A 20,374-nucleotide genomic window follows, 5' to 3' on the forward strand; every position below is an offset into this window, starting at 1 on the left:
GTATAACTGGCAAAGTTTTTCTCCCCATCTGTAGGTGGTTATGGGCACTGTTTAGAGTATGTTGTTTGTAGACAAACATTTTATCTTTGTTAGATGCCATGGGTTGAACGATTTATTTAAGTTCCTCGATTACTGTGGTGTTATTCAAGAAGTATGGCCCTAGTCCTATTTTGTAGAAAGTTCCCATTTTGTTTCATCCTTTAGCTTTAGATTTCTGGATCTTATTTTGAAGCATTTCCTCCATTTGGAGGTTAATATTTTTGTCATGGGGAGAGGAATGGGTGTAGTTTCATTTTTTCTATATATAGTTATTCAATATGTCCAGCAACATTTGTTGAGAATGCTATGTTTTCTCCAGTTTCCATTGTTGTAGTCACTTGAAATAATTAAATATTAAATGTTATTAAAAGACCACATAGAGTAAATGATTATGAAGAACTATTTTAAATATTAAGTCAAAATGCATCTACAGAACAACTCTAATGAGCTAGAAATCATTAAATGCATTAAATACCACTAAATATAAATAAAGAAGACATAATAATGAAAGACTTATATAGGAAATCAAAAGGTTTCTTTTGTAGAGAGATCCAAAAGTTTAAGGGAACATGAAATTATCAACATCTGAAATATCTTCAAATCCTGAATTTTTCTGCTTACTTGGTCAACTAGAAATCTAGTAGTGATACATAGTCACAGAAAAATGGAAAGTAAAGGTAGAGCACAAAGTCAGAAGTATTACATTCACAATTACCAATAACATCATTTTTTATTAATAAAAATGATTTTCGTTTTCACAACACATCCTTCCTCCAGTGTATCCAATCCTCAGATCTCATATGTTCTCCTCCTGCTTGTACTTGGATTTCACACATGACTGTAAGCATAGCTGCCCAGTCGCGATACCACTTTCTCCCTCCTATATCACCTGTGGCAAGGATCATAATTGGGGTTCTGCAGAAGCACACATGCTAGTTTGGGCACACTTAATCCTTATCCATGTCCCTATTTCCACCCACACTGCCCATTGCCAGGTTCCTATGAGAGTATAGGAGCAATTTCCCAATATCTGTGAACTTCTTCCTAGATACACAATTACTTCTAGGATTCCAAATGTGAGTCTGAGTGTTGAGGCAATCTCTTTTCCCTTTCTGCTGCCTATACCACCTGCTGCTGGGAAGCCACACATTAGAGGATGCCTCCTAAATCATTCCTAAATATGTTGTTGTGGCACCAAATAAGAAATATGTACAGAAAATGACTTGAAGAATATGTATGTATGTATATACTTGAGATAATTACACACACACACACACACACACACACACACACATCAAGAACACAGGAGTAAATGTCCAAAGGAAATGAAAGACAACACAAAGCAGAGGACATAAATATGTGTGGAGCGAATTCCAAGACAAAAGAAACAAATATCACATTCAAGTAGATATTTCTTTATAGGATATTATAATAGAATTCAATAAAAGTCTAACAGAAATGATTATGGAAATGAAAACCCAATACGTAAAATTAAAAGTTCTGTGGAAATCCTCTCATCTAGACTGAATTACATGAATGACAGATCAGAAGTTGTGTAAAAATAAAAACCAAAGACAACTAATTACATGTAAAGTAATGTAGAAAAACAACTTACACTGGTTTATAGTGTACACACTGAAGCAAACATAGGCCCTCATACACACACACACACACACACACACACACAATGTGATCTTCCACAAACACGAAGGTGACTATTACCCACATATACACACCAAAATACCCTAAACTCGATCACTGCTGCATTTAATTTCCATTTCTTGAAATTGAGAATTCTAGTATCAAGCTATTCTGTCTGTAGTAAGTCTACTTCCAAGTTTGTGTATGACCTATAGATTATATATAGTCTTTTCACCAGTTTCTTATTAGCCAAAGATGAAAATAGCTCTCGGTTTATTTTTATTTTTTTTAAAGTTTTTTTGGTTCATTTTTATTTATTTATCTTAGAGGGAGGGGGGAGAAGGGGCATGCCAGGGCCTCCAGTCACTGCAAACAAACTCCAGACACATGCACCCCCTTGTGAATCTGGCTAACGTGGGTCTTGGGAAATTGAGCCTCCAACCGGGCTCCTTAGGCTTCACAGGCAAGTGCTCAACCACTAAGCCATCTCTCCAGCCCCAGCTCTCTCTTTATATATTTATAACATAAATACCTTTATGAATTGTCTTTCATTTTATGCTGGATCAAATCCTCACATAAGTGTGTATTATTACATGAGAATTTTAGGAGAAAGCATCACTTATCAAATGTATTACATGTCCACTCAAATTGTTTTGAAGATTATCCTGTTTGAAGAATCATCCTTAATGATTACTGTGTTTCATTTCAGTGTGCCAGTCAAAAAATATCAATATGTTCTGACAATGATTTTTGTCACTGAAGAGATCAACAGAAATCCCAATCTTATACCCAACAAGTCTATTAATTTTTTATTCTGTCCTTCCAAGTGTGATGATTCATGGACAATTGTCTCTCACCTAAGTTCCACAGAAACTAAAGAGGATATTTTTCCTAATTATGATTGTGAAATAAATGAATGTGGTTTATTATTTACAGGACCATCATGGGCAACAAGTAGCAAAATTGGGGCATTGCTCTCGATCTTTAATATAGGACAGGTGAGAATTTGTGACGTATAGAGTAGAATTACCATTCTCATGTGCTTAGGGATATTTCCAGTAGATACTTGTTTGATCCATGTATTGTCACATACAGTTAATAGAGATGATAATCCTTGACTTGGTGGGGTATCAGCACTTAACTTAAAAATTGATAGGAGGAACTACGGAGATAAACAAATAGATTTGCTACAACCCTTAAACTGGTCAGTATTTTTCCAGAGTCTTATGGATAGTGAAATACAACTAATAATGGTGTGAGCAAACATCCTTCCAAACATTTGTCCCAAATAGTGATTAACACAATTCAGATCTTAGTTGAAGTTTCTTCCATTGTTCTTCCTCACATTCATTTCTATCTTCTGTGTCCTTTAGATTCACTATGGCCCGTTTAATCCTGTTCTGAATGATCGTTTTCAGTATCCTTATCTGTATCAGATTGCACCCAAGGAAACAAGGCTGCCTTTTGCCATAGTCTCCTTAATGCTTCATTTCAACTGGACCTGGATGGGGCTGGTCATCTCCAATGATGACCAAGGTATTCAATTTCTCTCAGACTTCAGAGAAAAGATGCAAGGAAATGATCTCTGTTTAGCCTTTGTGAATGTGATTCCATTAAACATGGACATATACAATACAAGAGCCGAGAAATATTATGAACAAATTGTGACATCATTGGCAAATGTTGTGGTCATTTATGGTGAAATAAATTCTACACTGGAATTGAGCTTTAGAAGATGGGCATATTTAGGCATCCATAGGATCTGGGTCACCACCTCACAGTGGATGTCATCACAAATACAGGAAGACACTTCATTCTTGACTCATTCTATGGTGTTTTCACATTTTCTAATCACCATCACGAGATTCCCAATTTTGAAAAATTTATTCAGTCAATGAACACTTCTCAATATCCAATAGACTTTTTGGTTATGACATCAGAATGGATGTACTTTAATTGTTTGGACATTGAATCTAAATGTAGAACACAGAGTAAATGTGCACTCAATAATTCATTAAAATGGATTGCAAGTCAAGGATTTCACATAGCCATGAATGATGAGAATTATAATCTATACAATGCTGTGTATGCCTGGGCATATGCTTACCATGAAATACATTATGAACAGGTAGATATTCACCCAATAACAAGTCTATGTGTACCTGACTGTTCAAAGGTATGTAGTGTCATCAGTAATACCTTTTAAGTAACTCCATACATCTTTAAAACCTGTTGCTGGGCATACTCTTGATTTTGGGTGTTTCTACATTGTTTCATTAACTAGGAAGTAAATATATACTGAGTTTATTAGTTACTTTTTTCAGAGCAAATACTTGACCAAAACCACTTAGTTCTGAATGGCTTTATTCTACTTCAAAGTTCAAGACTATAGTCCATCACGATGGTGACACCATGGAAGCAGGGGCATGAAACAAACTGTCCATGTCATCTACAATCTGTAAGCAAGGGTGATGAATTTATAGGTCATCTAGCTCTCCCTAATAATAAACCCTTTTCCCATGAAACAGTGCCACCTGCATTCAGTGTGAACTTTCCACATTTAGTTACCAAACTAAAAATTTCTTAGTGATATGTCCATAGATTTATGTCTATGGTAATTCTAACTCCAGTCAAGTAGACAACCATGACAAATCATCACTGTGTGCATACATGAAAAGTATATTGAAATTAATGACATCAATTTTGAGTGATCCATATTTTATGTGACATATTTTCTGAGCTTGATACCATGCCCAACTGGTTTTAGAGTTTGATAAGTGATCCCTGTTTATTTACTTATTAATTTATTTATTTTGGTTTTTACGAGGTAGGGTCTCACTTTAGCCCAGGGTGATCTGCAATTCACTATGGAGTCTCAGGGTGGCTTCAAACTCATGGTGATCTTCCTACCTCTGCCTCCCTAGTGCTGGGATTAAAGGTGTTTGACACCATGCCCGGCTTCCAGTGTTTTATTTTATTTTTATTTTTATCATGAAGTGCTTGAAATCTAGATGTGAGCTTACTTTTCCCATGCCAAAATATCCTGATCAATGTGATTGAGAAGTCACATGAGTTGCTATTATAATTCTGTATCACTGTTATAACTGAAGACCTTAATGCTTTAGTTAATCTTCTTTCGATTTCTATAAATATAGTGAGCTTTAAGGCTTATCTCAATAGCCTTACCTAATATTTGGTGATCAGTTTTAGCAGTTTCTCCATAAATAATGTTAAAAAGTTTTTTTGTTACTTTTTATTTATTTATTTGAGAGCAACAGAGAAAGAGGCAGATAGATAGAGAGTGAGAGAGAGGAAATGGGTGCACCAGCGCCTCCAGCCACTGCAAATGAACTACAGATGCGTGCACCCCTTTGTGCATCTGGCTAATGTGGGTCCTGAGAATTGAGCCTTGAACTGGGGTCCTTAGGTTTCACAGGCAAGCGCTTAACTGCTAAGCCATCTCTCCAGCCCCCCCACAAATAATCTTATAAAAATATAGTAATGTTTAATTTATCTGTGGAAATTCATTTATTTCACACTATTGGGTATATGCAATAGAGTTTTGTTTCCAGGGAAGGGTTGTAAAAAACAAAGGTATTACTCATATTATGTCCATTTGTGTATGTACTTAATGATATATTTCTTTTAGTTTTACCGCACTATGAAGAATACGCAATTTATTAACCCCATTGGAGACCTAGTGACTATTAATGAGAAAAAAAAATGTGAGGCAGACTATGATATTTCCCACATTTCAAATTTTCCACAAGGTCTTGGAATAAAGGTGAAAATAGGACAGTTTTCTTCATATGGTTCCTTTGGTCAACAATTGTATTTGTCTGATGAGGCAATAGAGTGGGCCACAGGGAGTAGGCAGGTATGTTTACCTAACTGTAATGCTGTACTCTAGACATTAATAGATAAAATCATGTGGGGCCATGTGTGCCCTCACAATTTGGCCAGGTGCAAAATTTTGTTTAGTATTCATTTACCAGTGTTCTAGATTTTCTTTCTATCTTTTGAAAAATATTTGGAAATAACAAAATATTTCATCTAAATCTTGACAGACAGGCCAGGTGTAGTGGCGCATGCCTTTAATCTCAGCACTCAAGAGGCAGAGGTAAGAGGATCATTGTGAGTTCAAGGCCAGCCTGAGACTACGTAGTGAATTCCAGGTCAGCCTGGGCTAGAGTGAGACTCTACCTCAAAATAAAATCTTGACAGACATGGAGTATGACACCTCAATTTTATTGTAGATATGGATAAAGAGTTTAATAAGGGTGATTGTTTTAACATATGGTAATGAATGGAGTATATAACATTGCTAACATTTGCAACTACACTTCTGGTTTCCCTCAGATTCCCTCCTCTGTGTGCAGTGAGACTTGTAGGCTTGGTTTCACGAAGTTCCGACATGAAGGAAAGGCAGCCTGTTGTTTTGATTGTTTCCCCTGCCCAGAAAATGAGATTTCTAACAGAACAGGTAAGTTGATGGTTTAGAGAGTCTTTCTCCAGTTTGACTCTTTTCTCCACCCACAGTGGGAACTTCTAAGGGCCTTAAGAGAACCTGAAGAAACAGATAATATTTCTTCGTTGCTTAATGTAATCATTTGGTTGAAATTATAAATGCTCATGACCACAAACATAACACTCACTTTACTCCATGAACCACATTTTTAGTACCTTGATCCATTATACATACTACTTTTCCCACAATAAAAAAATACTCTTTGAGATAAAATAATTAATGAATATATTATTTCTATCAAGGATATCACATATACATATAATTTTCTATGAATCTACATGAACTGAAGTTAATAAGAAGGAATCTTCCACATCTTTATCATCCCAGGATTCAAGAGGTTGCTGATGGATAATAAATGCTCAGAGATGTCATTTTTGTCTTTAAATATTTATATTTATATTTATTTCATTCAGTTATTTATTTATTGATTGATTAGAGAGGGAAGGAGAGATAAAGTGAGAATGTGAGTGCCAGAGCCTCTACCCACTGCAATCGAAGTTCAGATGCATGTGCCACCATGTAGATCTGGTTTACATGGGACCTGGAGAGTCAAACATGGGTACTTAGTCTTTGCAAGAAAGTACTTTAAACAGTATGTCATCACTGCACCCTTTTTTGGCTTTTGATACATGTAATTTTGCATACACTTTCGATGTAAGAATAATATCTCCTGAGCATCTATGAAATAACTCAGAAAGCAGTTGATTTTAAGACTTTCTCACAACTACTTAAATCCTTGATCTAGAAACGTAAATATTCCAATTAAAATATCCTAAGCATTGTTTCAGATGTAATGTGAAGCATTTAAGGAGATAATGGGAAATATTCTGAGGTTTAAAATAAGAATCACAGGGCTGGAGTGTTGGCTTAGTGGTTAAGCACTTGCCTGTGAAGCCTAAGGACCCTAGGTCCAAGGCTTGATTCTCCAGGACCCAAGTTAGCCAGAAGCACAAGGATGCGCATGCATCTGGAGTTCATATGTATTGGCTGGAGGTCTTGGTGTGCCCATTCTCTCTCTCCATATGCCTCTTTCTCTCTCTCTCTGTCGTTTTCAAATAAATAAATAAATAAATAAATAATTTTTAAAGTAAGAATAACAAATATATCTGATGTCAAGGCTACTAGGTTGAGCACAGACTGGAAGAATAGGTACTATTTTATGTTGTCCTCTATTTTATAGCTGAGAACACAAGACAATGGGAGTGACATGTTAAAGTAGAATCTAAAGGCTACAAAAAATATGATCAAAGGGATTTAAATGTGATACAAATATTAATTCCTCAAGATTTTCATCTATTAGAGTCTGGAGCACACTCTAATACCCAGAGCACTTTTTCAGTGTGCCAGGTGTCAAAGTGCATACAGAGGAGTCTTGATACATGATGTAAAACAGGAATGAGATTGACATAAATTTTTGGTATGACTGGATAATGTCACAAAATGAATAAAATAATATAATTATAAATATATAAAAACAGTGCTCATTCAAGTAATACTACAACATACAATCCAAACTATATTAGTTAAATACAAACTTTAGTGGTGTTGGATAAGTTCAGTATTAACATTGAAGTGTTTTTTTTTTTTTATTTGTACATGTTGGCCATGTTATATTTACCAAATAAAGTGGAATATATGGCCTTATAATATACGACTCATAAAGTATATGCACATAAATTTAAAATACGTGATTAAGAGAAGTAAGATTAGAAGTATTGGAAAAATATTCCTTTTTGGAAATACTCTATAGGAGATACCATATATTTCTTTTGAGTCCTCTTTTATGATTCAATGCAATTACAATCAAAACTGTAAAACACCATGATAGAAAATACAACTTAGAGGAGGCAAGAATTTCTCCCCAGTTCCTTATTGTGTCATATTCATTGTTTTCAAAGTTGGCAAATTACCTTGTTCATAATCCTTTCTTGGGCAAATTTCTTGACCAAATTGTGCTAAAACATAGACCAAGGATTATTGAGGTTGAATTTGGAGAAACAGGTAAATGGTATGTCATCTCAAAATTAGTATATTAATACCTATTCCAAGGAGACAGATTTAAGCAATAATGATATTGGAGTTAATTATATCTAGGGGTAATCAATTTCATTCATATTCCTTAAAACATGTTTTGGAACAATTATATGTACCTACAGATATCTGGCTATAAAGCCATAAGACAGCACCTGATACAAACAGATAGGCTTCATAAGGCATAGAACTGTAGTATGAGGGAAAAATCATATTTTATTGTCTAAATTTATGGATGTAGTATAACAAAGGTGTTGCAATAGACATAGAATCATGTACCTGTTTGATCTTGCACTGCAGTGTTTATAGAACTCTGAGCTCTTTTGAGACAAGAAAAGCAGACTAGCTTTTTAAATAAAAGACAACATGAGTTTGAGAGAGTGAGAGAAAGAGAGATAATTGGGGTGCAATGGTCGCTAGCCACTGTGGAAATGTGTGATTTACTCAAGTCTAACTTATGAGAGATGTGGTGAATCAAGCATGGGTCCTTAGACTTTGCAGGCAAGTATCTTAATTGATAAGCCATCTCTCCTGTAGTAGAAATCATAAGAAATACCTCATGTAAGAAATGTCATTATATAATTCTAGTACACTACAACAAAATTATTTCATTCTTTTAAGAAAAAGAAAGGATCAGGAGGATACATAAGGTAAGTTAAGTGAATAAAACACAGCTCTGTTAGGCTGAGGAGATGGCTCACCAGTTAAGGCACAGACATGCAAAACCTAACCACATCACATCAGTTCAATTTCCCATTACACAGAGAAAGACAGTGTACAAAGTGATACATGTATCTGGTATTTGTTTTCAGTGGCTAGAGGTTCATGCACACCCATTCTCTCCATATTTCTCTGTCTAATTCTGCCTCTGAACAAATAAAGTATTTTTTAAAAGCTTTGTTAATCTCACCTAATATGATGGTCTTTATTAATTGTCATCATGGCTATAGAGAGAAATACCATAATTGTCATAAGGAATATAGAATACAAGTATGCTGTGATGAAGGAAAGACTGTCACTAATCTGATTTTACTTTGCATTGTTTGCCAGATATGGATCAATGTTTAAAGTGCTCAATCAATCAATATGCTAGTATAGAGAAAAATCACTGTCTACAAAAATCTATGAAGTTTCTGGCTTATGAAGATACCTTGGGGATAGCTCTGGCTTGTACAGCGCTTTGCTTCTCTACACTCACTGCTGTTGTACTTGGGGTTTTTGTGAAGCACAAAAACACACCAATTGTGAAGGCCAATAATCAAACAAACAGCTACATCCTGCTCATTTCCCTCAAGTTCTGTTTTCTCTGCCCATTACTCTTCATTGGACACCCCAACACAGCCAAGTGTATCCTGCAGCAGATCACATTTGCACTTTTGTTCACTGTGGCTGTGTCAACTGTTTTGACCAAAACAATTACTGTGGTTCTGACCTTCGGGGCCACTGCTCCAGGAAAAATGATGAGAGGGCTGCTGGTATCAGGAGCACCTAACTTCATCATTCCCATCTGTACCTTGATCCAACTTGTTCTCTGTGGCATCTGGATGGGAACATCCCCTCCCTTTGTTGACACTGATGAACATTCCACACATGGGCACATCATCATTGTGTGCAACAAAGGCTCAGACACTGCCTTCTACTGTGTCCTGTGATACCTGGGATCTCTGGCTATAGGGAGCTTTATTGTGGCTTTCCTGGCCAGAAACCTGCCTGATACATTCAATGAAGCCAAATTCTTGACCTTCAGTATGCTGCTGTTCTGCAGTGTGTGGGTCACTTTCCTCCCTGTCTATCACAGCACCAAGGGGATAGCCATGGTGATAGTGGAAGTCCTCTCTATCTTGGCCTCCAGTACAGGATTGATAAGTTGCATCTTTTTCCCCAAGTGTTACATCATTTTGATAAGACCCAGTAAAAATAGTCTAAAGAGGGTGAAGAAAAAACATATTGTACAACCAATTAATTTTTAAATTTTACTTCATATGTCTTAATTTAAATTATATCCTTTAGAAACCCTTGCACTATTGTAAACACTAAATATTAAAAAGAGGGTAGATATTTGTTCATGTGTACAAGTCTTATTTGGTCTCTAACATTGTTTTTTCTCTCTCAATTTTTATTAACATTTTCCATGGTTATAAAAAATATCCCATGTTAATGCCCTTCCTCCCCCCACCCCACTTTTCCCTTTGAAATTCCATTCTCCATCATATCTTCTTCCCATCTCAATCAGTCTCTCTTTTATTTTGATGTCATCATCTTTTCCTCCTCTTATGACGGTCTTGTGTAGGTAGTGTCAGGCACTGTGAGGTCATGGATATCCAGGCCATTTTATGTCTGGAGGGAGCATGTTGTAAGGAGTCCTACCCTTCCTTTGGCTCTTACATTCTAACCTTGTTTATCAGCTTCCATGCACAGCTGTCAGTCCAGGTTCCACTACTGGAAGCTAATTTTACAAAGTGTTATATGCCTCTGGAGATGGTTTGCAGTAGCAAGAATAATCATTTTCTCACATCTCTCTCCAATTAGTAAATAAAGACACTTAGAACAAAGCATTGCTAACGTACTGTGTATTTTGATCCCATCAATCTTGATAACCTGACATGTATCTGATACCTTCTTCAGATTGTCTCAAAGAAACCTACTATAGTTTTCAGGATATAGAAAATGTCTTTGAGAATGTCTTAGAAGGTTGTATTTGAGTGTTCAAAGAATATTCTGAGATACAGTGAGGGTATGATTAGGAGGTAAAAGAATTGTTCTGTTTGAAAGTAGCAGAGGCCTTACCTAAAGATATTTTCAATATACATTAATGCTTATCCATGCATAGGAGCAGAGAGTTCATCCCCTGGAAAATTGAAACAGAATAGTTATGGTTTACATCACAAGTCATTTGATGTTCTGTGGTAGGGAATATACACAAAATGTCAGCAAAACTTCGGTGAAAGTGAAAACGTTGTTCATGGTCTATATGAAAGACAGCCAGGCATAGGAATAATCCAATATGTGCTTCCTGGTACAACTAAGATGATTAATTACCCTATCATCTTTTTTGCTAATATTCCTTGTCTTTCCTTTGTGTCAATGAAACATGAACTTTTATCCAGCCTGAACATCTATGTGGACCATGGAATTTTGAATGTAATATGTAGAGAAGTTCAAATCATAGTGGCCAAGGGAATAGCTCATCAGGAGTTTTCTTTTTGATTGTTTTTAGTGTGTGTTCTATCCCATTCTTGAAAAAAATTACACAAATGATTCAAACATTTATCCATTGTGAAAATAAATGTGAAATTATTGACTATTCTGAAATATAAACTTACACAAATTTTGGAATATAGTATTGTAAAATATGGATTATATTTAACTGATAATCTTACAATCTTTAAAAATATAGATGTGATAATTTCAAGATTTGTTTTCACTTAGACATGAATAAACTAATCACTCACATTTGCATAAGTCTGTAAAATTACCAATTAATTTTAAAAACCCATACAAACTGATGTTAGTTTATGAGCTATGCAAAGACCAGGATCCACAATTTTCAATTCTTTATTTAATGAAATGAAGGAAATTATATTTGTGTAAAATGAAAGTATTCTCCAGTAAATAGTTTTTGGCCTCATTGATGTATTTGTCATTCTACACAAAGGGTTACAGAAATCAGCCTGTTTCTTAAAACAGAGTTTAGTGACTAACGTAACTATTCAGTAATTCTTATAGGCTGAAAGTTTTGTTTTTAGGACAAGATCCTATTGGAGATTGTACATTTAAGTGGGGTGATCTGCTGTCATTTGTAAATGATATTTAACTATGTTTTTGCATGGGATACTGTCACACAAACTGCTCCTCTCCCTTTGTACTATGTGGCGGCACATTCTGCCTTTCATTCCACTAAGGATGTGCTGCTGTCTCGTCACAGCATAGAAGCACTGGCAGCAAACACGTGAACATAGAATAACTGTGCTTAAACTGTGAAACAAACTCACTGCTTTCTCTACATGATTAGCGACTGTTCCATATGCTGCTGAAAAAAAAAAAATGGGTATTGTGCCACAATTGCATGGGATATTCTATAGATGTGTAGATTTTACAGATTTTTAAAGTTTTGGAGAGTTATACTTAAGAAATAAAAATGAAGATTTACAACTTATTTTATGTATGCAACCAAGAGCAACTGCCATAGCATATATTGTTTTGGTGGTCTATGTCACCAAAACAATTGAATCAGGGACATCAAGTTTTATAGACAAGAATGCTTCCTGCTAAGCCATCTCTCTGGTCCTATGAATAACATCCTACTTTCAATGCAGACTCTATGTAGCCATGATCTTGGGTTCTGAATAATATTCCCTGTTTCCCTATAACAAACAATGTCATCAACTTTTCTCTTGACTTCACTAACATATTGGTTATATGTTTTACATATGTTGTGATCTCTCTGCTATAATCCTGTTTCACCAAGAAAGCAGCACTCTTAATCATTTCCCCAATTACTCTTGGTTTCTGCTTGGGCTCTATTGAGTTACTATGGGCTGATTCTCTCCTCAGGAGAAGCAAAGTCTCCAACAGACAATGAAGTCAGCACCAGATAACCTTTGTTATTTTAGAGATAATTTAATAGGCGTAGGCCCTCTGGTAGCCCACAATTGGTAGGAGCTTGATAATGTAGAGCAGGCTCTTTTTTTTTTTTTTTTAAATATGATTCTGACTTGCTTCCCAGCTCCAGCTATGGGTTCTGTTCCCTTGAGTGGATCAGTGAGCCAAATCATGCGCACTTGGTTACCCACCATGGCTGTGTACCACTATTGCAATTGTGTGAGCATCATGTCAGGTTGTTTGCTGCTAAGATCACATGTTGCTTGGGCAGATGTTAGTCATATTCCCCCGTCACTCATGTACCACCTTCTGGCACTAGGTGAGCTAATTGTCTGGGGACTGACTCTTCAAGATTCCAGCCAGGTCATTCCATGTTGTTCATACCAATAGCATTGGTGTCTTCAGCAGTAGGGTATTAGCACTACTCTGTGATGGGTCATCAATTGCTCTGACAGAAATATGTCTTCTTTTGGGACACCTTGTAGGTTTCTCTTATCAACAGCTCATTGTGGATATTAGCCACATGCCAGTAGTGGGAGTTACAGGCCAGCACCAAGGAAATGAAGGAAGAAATATATAGGTTATATAAAAGAGATAGAGAGAAGAGAGAGAAGAGGAAGAGCGAGCAAGGGAGAGAGAGAGAGAAAGAGAGAGAGACAGAGAGAGAGGAGAAGATTAAGGTTAGTCTTCATCATACCCTCTCCAGGGCCTTGTGATTCAGGTATTCCCTCTAATGACCTGATGAAGTTTCAAACATTTAGTCTGTCTTTTAGGATGTACAATTTTATGGTACCATTGCATTTGGGTCCAGTTTAGTATACCCACACCCACATTACCCTCCCCTCCCACCCTACCCTCTTATTTTCTGGTCATAAAATGCACCACATAAACAAGGTTAAACACAAAAACCACATGATCATTTTGATAGATGCAGGAAAGGCCTTTGACAAAATACAACATCACTTCATGATCAAAACATTGGAGAGAATTGGCATGATCGGTTCATGTCTTGACATAATAAAGGCTATACACAAAAGTTCCTAAAACAAAAATAATATTTTATGGAGAGAGATTGGAGGAATTCCCATTGAGATCAGGAACAAGACAGGGTTGTCTACTCTCACCTCTGCACTTCAATATAGTACTGGAAATCCTACCTCAAACAATAAGAGAGGAGTAATAAATAAAAGGGATACATTTTGAATGGAAGAAATTAAGTTAGATCTACAGGCTGATGGCATCTTTCTATATATAAGAGACCTGAGAGAGTGCATCCCAAAATTCTTGAAGGCGATTAAATTCTTTAGCAAAGCAGCACAATACAAAATCAATGCACAAAAATCAGAAACCTTTCTATAAGAAAATGACAGAGATACAGAGAAAGAAATAAGGGACATTGTCTAATTTTCAAAAGCACAATAAATAAAATATATTGGAATAACGTTAACCAAGGAAGTGAAAGATTTTTACAATGAAAACATAAAAACACGCAAAAAATAAATTGAGGAGGACCTGAGAAAATGGAAAGATCTGTCATGGTCTTGGATAGGCAAAAGTAACATTGTGAAAATGCCAATTCTACCAAAGGCAATAAACAGATTTAATGCAATTCCATTTAAAATCCCAACATTACTCTTCACAGCGATAGAAAATGATGCTCTCAAAATTCATATGGAAAGGCAGAAGGCCTCGGATAGCCAAGTGTATCCTTAGCAAAAGAAATAACTCTGGAGGCATCACCATGCCTGATTTAAAGCTATATTAAAAAGCCTTAGTAATAAAAACAGCATGGTAATGACATAAAACAGGTGTATAGATCAATGGTATAGAATTGAGGACCCGGATTTTGGGTCAAGCAACCACAGCTACTTGATATTTTACAAAGGCCATAGCAATATAGGCTAGAGAAAAGACAACAACTTCATCAAATGGTACTGGACAAACTGGATAAGAATATGCAGGAAACTAAAACTTGATCCATGATCCATACATCTTGCCATACACAGCATTCAAGTCCAAATTTATCAAAGACCATAATAGAAGACCAGAAAGTCAGCTACTACTGGAAAAAAATATAAGAGGAAATTTCCATGATACATGAATGGAAAAAGACTTCCTCAACAAAATCACAGTAGCACAGGATGTTAAAGAATCACTCAGCTGGTGGGATCACATGATGCTGAAGAGTTTCTTCACAGACAAATATACAATTAGCAAAGCCAAAAGATTACCAGCAGAATGTGAGAAAATATTTACTAAATATCCAACTGACAGAGGCCTAATCTCTAGAATCTACAAAGAACTCAAAAACTTAAGCAATAAAAAGTCAAACAATCCACTTACCAAATGGGGCAAATAATTGTTCAGGCAGTTCACAGAGGAAGAAATACAAATGGCACATAAAAAAATGTTCATCATCCATAATCATCAGGGAAATGCAAATTGAAACAACTATGAGATTGCACTTTGCCCCAGTAAGGACAGCAAACATTAAAAAATCAAATGAAATGACTTCCGGTTAAGATGGCGGCGTAGGTACCACGCCAAAACAGCCTGGGGGGGGAAAGACCAAAAAAAACTCAGCAAAATACACACTTTTACTAAAAAGTGAGGTGTATAGGAAGTTGAGGCGGCAGCGGAGAAGTGGAAGAGTTATAGAGCATCCAGAGCCTGCACAGGCGGGAACAGCGGCTCCGGGGTGGCTCAGCTACCCGCCGCAACCGCGGAGCGGCAGAAAACCGCCGGACTCTCGGCTCGAGCCGCAGGACAAGCCAGGTGCGGGATTTTCCCCTCACACCGCGCTCTCCGCAACTCGGGAAACGTGAGGGGAGAGTGGCAGCGAGCAACGGAGGGAGGAGCAGACCGCGAGGTAAAAGCACACGATACAACCAGAACAGCCGCGGCTCCCTCCCCTCCCCTGCCGCCTGAACCCAGCTCCAGCGAACACAGCAGCAGCCCGGGACCCGGCCACGCCAACTTGGGCTGACGGCGGGACCCAAGCAGGAGCAGAATTTGGCAGCAACTTCAGCGGCTCCAGCACCAGTACCAGTGGCCCCAGGAGCAGCGGACCCAGGAGAGCAGCGGCTTCGGGGTGAGCAGCAGCGGTGGACACGACAACGGCAGCTTCAGCAGTGGTGGGGGCTCCGGCGGTGGCACCTACAACAGCTGCAGAGGCGGCGGCAGCGGCTCAGTTTGCCCCGTAGGAAAAGCAAGTGCCCAGCTCCAGAAATCAGAACAGCAGCCCGACGACCCAGGCAGCAACTTGACTGAGACCACAATCACCCAAGGTAACTGGGATTGCACCAGGGAAGGGTCTCACCTGGTCACAAGCTGACTTGGATACCTCAACAGACCAGAAATCTAAACCTCTTTGTTGATAGAGGATCTGGTCATTATAATAACTACTCTTGCATACATACTCGGGGCTGTTTTTGATGGAATGGGTACAGTGTTTAGCTAAATTTTAGAATCTACCAGTATATTATTCCACTCAGCCTGCTTGAATACTCCTATAGCAGGGAAACTCAACCCCTAAGAACATCTTTGTAGATACTCTGAGAGTCTTAAGAGCCACACCTAACACCTTAAGGTCCTACCCTGAAAATATTTTACACCAAACCAATTGATACAGCTAAGAATACACAGCTAGCTAGAAAATCCAAGCATTAACTTAATCCAAGATGCAAAAATATATACATTATAACACAAGAAACACTAAAAAGCAAGACGATATAAATCCACCTAAAAGTATTAATGCATCAGAAATGTCCTCCAGTGAGAAAGAGTTAGAGGAAATGCCTGAGAAAGAGTTCAAAAGAATAATTATAAATATGTTCAAAGAGGTCAAAGAACACATGAAAACAATCAAAGAAGAAATCAAAGAGGAAATCAAAGGAATCAAAGAAGAGGCAGGACACCAATTTAATGAAATAAAGAAGGCAATACAAGACATAAATAGAGAAATAGAAATAATAAAGAAAAACCAGTCAGAATTACTAGCAATGAAGAACACAGTTAATGAAATAAAAAACTCTGTAGAAAATCTCACCAGTAGGATGGATGAGGGAGAGGACAGAATATCTAAGCTAGAAGATCAGGTGGCAGACCTAATGCAGTCCAACAAAGAGAAAGACAAACTTATAGAAAAGTATGAGTGGGAATTTCAAGATATTCGGGACACTATGAAAAGATCCAATATAAGAATTCAGGGCATAGTAGAAGGAGAAGAATTCCACTCCAGAGGCATAGTAGGCATCTTCAACAAAATCATAGAGGAAAATTTTCCCCAAATTGGGAAAGAGGTGCCAATACAGATACAGGAAGCCTTTAGAACCCCAGCCAGACAAAACCCAGAAAGAAACTCTCCTCGCCACATTATACTCAAACTTCCAAACACACAAACCAAAGAAAAAATATTGAAAGCAGTTAGAGAGAAAAATCAAGTTACCTACAAAAGCAAGCCCATCAGGATTACAGCAGATTATTCAACACAAACTTTTAAAGCCAGAAGGGCCTGGAGTGATATATTCCAAGTTCTGAAAGATAACAACTGTCAACCAAGGTTACTTTATCCTGCAAAGTTATCCATCCAAATAGATGGAGAAATAAAGACATTCCATGACAAAAGCAGGTTAAAGGAATATCTGAAGACAAAACCAGCTCTACAGAAAATACTTGATAGAATCCTCCATGCTGAACAAAAGGAAAAGCACACATATAAGGAACCTAGAAAAAACCAGCCATACTCAAATACCAGTTAACAGAAGAGAGCACAGGTAGAACAAGTAACACACACACACACACACAAATGGCAAACATAAATACACACCTTTCAATAATATCTCTTAATATCAACGGTCTCAATGCCCCAACCAAAAGACATAGATTTGCAGACTGGGTTAAAAAGCAGGATCCTACAATTTGTTGTCTTCAAGAAACTCACCTTTCTACAAAGGATAGACATTATCTTAGGGTGAAAGGTTGGAAGACGGTGTTTCAAGCAAATGGGCCTAGAAAACAAGCAGGGGTTGCTATCCTAATATCAGACAGGGTGGACTTTAGTCCGAAGTTAGTCAAAAAAGATAAGGAAGGTCACTTTATATTGATTAAGGGCACACTCCAACAGGAGGACATTACAATCCTAAACATATATGCACCTAACATGGGGGCTCCCAAATTCGTCAAACAAACACTATTAGAACTAAGGTCACAGATAACACCAAACACGGTGGTGGTGGGTGACTTTAACACCCCACTCTCATCAATTGACAGGTCATCCAGGGAAAGAATAAACAGAGAGGCATCTGGACTAAATGAGGTCATAGAAGATATGGACCTAACAGATATATACAGGACATTTCATCCAAAGGCTGCAGAATATACATTCTTTTCAGCAGCACATGGAACATTCTCTAAAATAGACCATATATTAGGACACAAAGCAAATCTTAACAAATTCAGGAAAATTGAAATAATTCCTTGCATTCTATCTGACCACAATGGAATTAAACTACAAATCAGTAGCAAGAAAGGCTATAGAGCATACACAAAATCATGGAAGCTAAACAATACACTACTAAATGATGAGTGGGTCAATGAAGAAATCAAAAAGGAAATCAAAAAATTTAAAGAGTCAAATGATAATGAGAACACAACATACCAAAATCTCTGGGACACAATGAAGGCAGTTCTAAGAGGTAAATTTATAGCCTTAAGTGCCTATATTAAGAAATTAGAAAGGTCGCAAGTAAACGACCTAATGCTTCGCCTTAAAGCCTTGGAAAAAGAAGAACAAGGCAAACCAAAAAATAGTAGACGGGAAGAAATAATAAAGATTAGGGCAGAAATTAATGAAATAGAAACAAAAAGAACAATCCAAAGAATTAATGAAACAAAGAGTTGGTTCTTTGAAAGGATAAACAAGATTGATAAACCCTTAGCAAATCTGACCAAAAGAAAGAGAGAAGAGACACAAATTAATAAAATCAGAGATGAACAAGGTAACATCACAACAGATTCCAGAGAAATTCAAAAAATTATAGGGACATACTATAAAAGCATATACTCCACAAAGTATGAAAATCTGAAAGAAATGGATGATTTCCTTGATCTATATGACCTACCTAAATTAAATCAAAATGAGATTAATCACTTAAATAGACCTACAACAAACATGGAGATCCGAGCAGTTATCAATAATCTCCCAACTAAAAAAAGCCCAGGCCCGGATGGATTCACTGCTGAATTTTACCAGACTTTTAAGGAAGAGCTAACACCATTGCTTCTTAAGCTTTTCCAGGAAATAGAAAAAGAAGGAATCCTACCAAACTCCTTCTATGAGGCCAGCATCACCCTGATACCAAAACCAGGCAAAGATAGAACAAAAAAAGAAAATTACAGACCAATCTCCCTCATGAACATAGATGCAAAAATTCTCAACAAAATATTGGCAAACAGAATACAAGAGTATATCAAAAAGATCATTCACCCTGACCAAGTAGGCTTTATCCCAGAGATGCAGGGATGGTTCAACATACGCAAATCTATAAATGTAATACATTACATAAATGGGTTGAAGGACAAAAATCACATGATCATCTCATTAGACGCAGAGAAAGCATTTGACAAAATCCAACATCCCTTCATGATAAAAGTCCTACAGAGACTGGGAATAGAAGGAACATATCTCAATATAATAAAGGCTATTTATGACAAGCCTACAGCCAACATATTACTAAATGGGGAAAAACTGGAAGCTTTTCCACTAAAATCAGGAACAAGACAAGGGTGTCCACTGTCTCCACTTTTATTTAATATAGTTTTGGAAGTCTTAGCCATAGCAATAAGGCAAGAGACACACATAAAAGGGATACAAATTGGAAAGGAAGAAATCAAGTTACCACTATTTGCAGATGACATGATTCTATACATAAAGGACCCTAAAGACTCTACTAGCAAGCTGTTAGAGCTAATCAAAACCTACAGCAATGTAGCAGGATACAAAATAAATACACAGAAATCAGTAGCCTTCATATATGCTAACAACAAACACACAGAGGATGAAATCAGAGAATCACTCCCATTCACAATTGCATCAAAAAAAATAAAATACCTTGGAATAAACCTAACTAAGGAAGTAAAGAATCTATACAATGAGAACTTTAAGACACTCAAGCGAGAAATTGCAGAAGACACTAGAAAGTGGAGAAACATCCCTTGTTCCTGGCTTGGAAGAATCAATATCGTGAAAATGGCAATATTACCTAAAGCAATCTACACATTTAATGCAATCCCTATCAAAATTCCAAAGGCTTTCTTCATGGAAATAGAAAAAACAATCCAAAAATTCATTTGGAATCATAAAAAACCTCGAATATCTAAAATAATACTGAGCAACAAAAAAGAGGCTGGTGGTATCACCATACCTGATTTTAACCTATACTACAGAGCCATAGTAACAAAAACAGCATGGTACTGGCACAAAAACAGACATGTAGATCAGTGGAACAGAATAGAGGACCCAGATGTAAGCCC

General features: G+C 37.0%; 1 protein-coding gene across 1 annotated transcript in view; it reads left to right on the forward strand.

The window, feature by feature from the left end:
- Positions 1-10,209, forward strand: part of LOC123457464 (vomeronasal type-2 receptor 116-like) — a 32,644-nt gene extending 22,435 nt beyond the window's left edge. The window contains 6 exon segments of the mRNA XM_045141360.1: positions 2,340-2,693; positions 3,054-3,462; positions 3,465-3,865; positions 5,330-5,557; positions 6,040-6,163; positions 9,290-10,209. Of these exon segments, the coding sequence (XP_044997295.1) occupies positions 2,340-2,693; positions 3,054-3,462; positions 3,465-3,865; positions 5,330-5,557; positions 6,040-6,163; positions 9,290-10,209 (2,436 nt within the window).
- Positions 10,210-20,374: the final 10,165 nt, after the last annotated feature.

Source organism: Jaculus jaculus, unplaced genomic scaffold, assembly GCF_020740685.1.
Source record: "Jaculus jaculus isolate mJacJac1 unplaced genomic scaffold, mJacJac1.mat.Y.cur mat_scaffold_57_1_531177_arrow_ctg1, whole genome shotgun sequence".
Classification (NCBI taxonomy): domain Eukaryota; kingdom Metazoa; phylum Chordata; class Mammalia; order Rodentia; family Dipodidae; genus Jaculus; species Jaculus jaculus.